The 4,704-nt window shown below is 40.2% G+C and overlaps 1 protein-coding gene across 1 annotated transcript; it reads left to right on the forward strand.

The window, feature by feature from the left end:
* The first annotated feature begins 1,719 nt into the window (after positions 1-1,719).
* On the forward strand, positions 1,720-2,666 carry LOC100770265 (olfactory receptor 1078-like). The gene is given in 2 exon segments (XM_027419578.2): positions 1,720-2,160; positions 2,163-2,666. Coding segments are annotated over 2 exon segments (945 nt in total).
* Positions 2,667-4,704: the final 2,038 nt, after the last annotated feature.

Genomic DNA, 4,704 nt, shown 5'->3' on the forward strand with positions numbered 1-4,704 from the left:
TCAATAGTAGTTAGTAGGGCATCCATTTCGATTCATAGCATGCCTCTTCAAGAAACTGACATGCAAGAAAAACATGGTGTGAATGAGCCTCTCTCTGTCTTGCAGTTTAACAACATTCAGACTACTTTATTGCCCAGCTTTCTCTGAACCTGCACCCATCTCCCCTTGTCTTTCTCATTGTCTCACTGGTGACTTCAAACATCTGAAACAAACTCCTATCTCTGGGTTTGGCACTAGCAGGGTGGGATTTCTGAAATCAAGCTACTGGCTACCTGAAGTCTCTGTTTCAATGTTATCTTCCCTACTGTTCTTGTCCTGACATTTATAAAATTTGCATCCTCCATAGTTGAAGGCAGAGGTAAGGAATGGTGAGTTTAATAAGCACAAACCTGAGGTTTGATCTTCAGGCACACTTGTGAGCACACACACACACACACACACACACACACACACACACACACACACACACACCACGCACACACACCACGTGCGCGCGCACACGCAGTTACACTGGCATACACACACCCTTCCTTGGGATGTAAGTCTCCTTTTCTTTTTAAAGCACTATTTTATAGTTCTTCTTTGAAATTTTCATACATGTACATAATGTAGTTTGATCATATCACCCCAATTCCCTGTTCTGTCTTCTCCAGGATCCAGCACATCTCCTTCCCAACATTCATAGCCTGTTTTTAAAAATAACCCATTAAGTTCAATTGGAATTTCCCATGTGTGCATGGGTATAGGACCATCATCTGGGATGTGAACAATCTGATAAGTGGTCACGACCTGGCATCCATAAACTGCCAATACCTCCTTTGCTGGGAGGAGGCCCGGTAGCCCCTCCCTAGTCCATGCTGGAATTTTTAATTGGCCTGATCTTGTATAGGCCTCCTCTAGGTAACAGTCATATCATATCATGTCATGTCCCGCAGCCAGCATTTCCCAGATCTCCTCTGCAACCTCTAGTTCTTTGTTCCTTTTAGCCTATCATCTTTGATGTTCTCCGAGCCTTGGATGGTTGGAGGTTGATACCTCATCTGCATCTCACGGTCATTTATTCTCAGTGTTTCCACCAGTTTATAAAGCTCTGCATTAACCACTACCCACAGCCATGAGAGTCTTCTCTGATCCAGTGTGAGAGCAGTGCATATACGTTTAGAAGGCAGTTTCACAAAACAATCATTTAGAGGAGTAACATCAGTGTGTTCTCTACTAGGAACTGTAACTCCCATAGCCAGGTTTATACATCAATTTCACAGTCTTTCCCATGATTTCCTTCCTGTGGAGCAGGCCTTCAATCCTAACTTTTAATACCAAGTCTCACACAGTTGTAACCTGTGTTAGTATTGCACTCATAGCAATCTTCTTGCTTCAGCCACCAAAGTGTCTGGATTACAGGTATAAGACACTTAGCAACAGCTTCTAATTGTTTGGTGTCTGGAATATGGTCAGTCCTTCCTATATATCACTAAGCTGTGAAAAGAAAGTTCTTATTAAATCTGTAATATACATAACCTCTCAAGGAAAAGGGCTCAAGAGGGACAGGGAGGGATTCACCCTAAAATAATTGTCATAGCACACAACGTCCTAAAAGGAATACATCCGTGACTCAGTGCAGAAATTAAGTTATTTGTTAAAATTATAAATGTGTGTGAGCAATATCTTCTTATGAGGAGAACACCTACGATGTTTTCTCTTTCTAGTGAAATACAACACATGAACTCAAGTAACAAGACAAGAGTTTCAGAATTTCTTCTTCTGGGATTTTTAGAAGACAAAGACTTTCAACCTCTTATTTATGGTATTTTCCTCTCCATGTACCTGGTCACTGTCTTTGGGAATATGCTCATCATCCTGGCCATCCTCTCAGACCCCCGGCTACACACACCCATGTACTTCTTCCTTTCCAACTTGTCATTTGTGGACATTTGTTTCATTTCAACTACTGTCCCAAAGATGCTGGCCAACATCCAGACCCAAAACAAGGTCATCACCTATGCAGGGTGCATCGCCCAGGTCTATTTTTTCCTGCTTTTTGTAGAATTGGATAATTTCTTACTGACTATCATGGCTTATGACCGTTATGTGGCCATCTGTCACCCCATGCACTACACAGTAATCATGAACTACCAACTCTGTGGATTTCTGGTTCTGGTGTGGATTTCTGGTTCTGGTCTTGGATTGTAAGTGTTTTGCATGCTCTGTTTCAAAGCTTAATGATGTTGCAGCTGTCCTTTGGCACACAGCTGAAAATCCCACACTTCTTCTGTGAACCTAACCAGGTGATCCAACTCACCTGTTCTGATACTTTTATTGATGTTCTGGTGATGTATTTTACACTTGTGCTGCTGGCTACTGTTCCTCTTATTGGTATCTTCTATTCCTATTTCAAGATAGTCTCCTCCATACGTGCAATCTCCTCAGTTCAGGGGAAGTACAAAGCATTCTCCACCTGTGCTTCTCACCTCCTGGTCGTCTCTTTATTTTACTGCACAGGGCTAGGAGTGTACCTCAGTTCTGCTACAAACCACAGCTCACAAACAAGTGCAGCAGCCTCGGTTATGTACACTGTGGTCACCCCAATGATGAACCCCTTCATCTACAGTCTTAGGAATAAAGATGTTAAGAGTGCACTGAAAAGACTCTTTGGGAAAAAGTTATAAGGAGTCCCACGTCTCCCCACCTGGTGTCCTTCCTAGATTCACATCATCTCCTTTTTTACTTTTCCTTTTGTTATTAATAACCTTGTGAGGCCAATTAGTGCACTTGGGCATGTGGTCTTCCACTGGGGCATGAGCAATCTACTAGTCACCACATCCCCAAAGGAGGGAGACTCCTGGGACCTGAGACTCGGGTCAGACGGTAGAAGAACTTGTTCCTTCTGTTTGTTTTCTGAAGTTCTCACTACTCAATTTCAACTGCACATAACAAGCAACTCATTTGATTAAGATGTCTGCTTTCTGGTACTGAAACAATTTTCCTGGTGGCCCATCTCAAAGCTATTGCAAAATGACATGAGAACCATTTAGAAATACCCATTAATATAAAGGGCAGGTATACTTTAAAAAACATAACTTATTCCTGCAGGCCTATATTTTTATTGAGGAACATTTCTTTGTTTCACTGTGGATTCCATCATGAGATTAATTATACATACAAAACATTTGTTAAATATGTAATTATGACTAAATAAAATTTTTCTCTTTTGCACCTTTTATTCTTTATCTTATTTATACTTTAAGTTTTCTTTTTCACTCTCTTATTCCCCCTCTCTGTTTGTGTATCTCTGTTTGTGTATGTGAATGTGTTTCTGTATGCATTTGGGCTCACATGTACATAGGTGCATATGGACATTAGTGCATGCACATGTAGAGGCCTGAGGCTGATGCTGGTCATCAGCCTACATTTCTCTTTGACTTTGTTCATTCTCAAAGTTCTGTATCCAGCATGCCCTGGGGACCTCCTAACTCCATCCATCTGAGGATAAAATTAGAAGAAAGCTGTGATGTTCTCACTGCATTGTTTGGGTTCTGACAATTCAAATTTAAGTCCTTACCTTTGCTTGAAAGGCATTTAACTATATCCCCAGGCTTAACTTTTTAATAAATAATTTAATTTTTAAATTATTTTTAGGATTTTATCTATGTACTGCATTTACATGATTCCTACCCATTCTCCCTCCAAATTCTCCTGTGCATTCCATTCCTCAAATTCATGATCTCTTATTCTTTATTATTGTTGTCATACAATATATATGCACACAGATGAGTGTTTCCCACCTATTTAGTTCACTTAGTGTTGTTCATAGGAGTGATCAACCTATTGGGAGATTTGTTCTTTGAGAAGACTAATTCTCCTTCTCTCTATTCATGGGTAATTGGCTAGGTTTAGGGTACCAGATGTGAGTTTCCTCCTATGAATGAGACTTAAGTTCAATAACTATTGGTTACTAAGTGTCACTGTTATGTTTGTGGGTAGGAATTGCCTTTCTGGTCATTGTTGTGGTTCATAGACTTTGCAACTGGGTAGTACTACTGATTGATTTTTGCCCTGGCATCTTCCATGGTTCCTGTAGAAGTAGATGATGTCTTCAGCAATAGAACCTTCCCTTCATAGTCTGGGAGGTAAACAAGGGTGTCATCTATAGCCTTAAGTGTTTTTATGCTCTTGATAAAGAATTCAAAGGGAACTTTTCCACTCCTGACACTTCTCACTAGAAGTCACAGCAACTAGTGAGATCATCCTCACTGCCATGTTGTAATTTCATTTAAATTGAATATATGTAATATATTCAATGTATATATTAATTCACATACACACAAGTGCGTATGTGTGTATGTGTATAGTTTAAGTAAACAGAAAATGATTCCCTAGGACATTTACAAACACCCTTGTTGTTATTTTGTTATTTAGCCTCTCTCTTAGCTCTGTGTTGCCCTCCTCTCTCTCTCTACAGGTAAGTTCCCTGCCTTTTAGTTTTCCCATTTTCCTTTTAAAGTGCCTCTGTCAGAGTAGGTCCCCTCTCTAGAGATCTTTCTCTGCCTTATCTCTGCCATGGCCATTTTTAAGAACTTTTTTTTCTTTTATTGAAAAATAGATTCCTTTCTCATGCAATGTATCTTGATTATAATTTCTGTTCTCTGTACTTCTCCCAGTTCCTCCTCATTTCTCCTCCCCTCTGGATCCACTCCATTTCTGTCT

This window comes from Cricetulus griseus, chromosome 5 (genome assembly GCF_003668045.3).
Source record: "Cricetulus griseus strain 17A/GY chromosome 5, alternate assembly CriGri-PICRH-1.0, whole genome shotgun sequence".
NCBI classification, from domain to species: domain Eukaryota; kingdom Metazoa; phylum Chordata; class Mammalia; order Rodentia; family Cricetidae; genus Cricetulus; species Cricetulus griseus.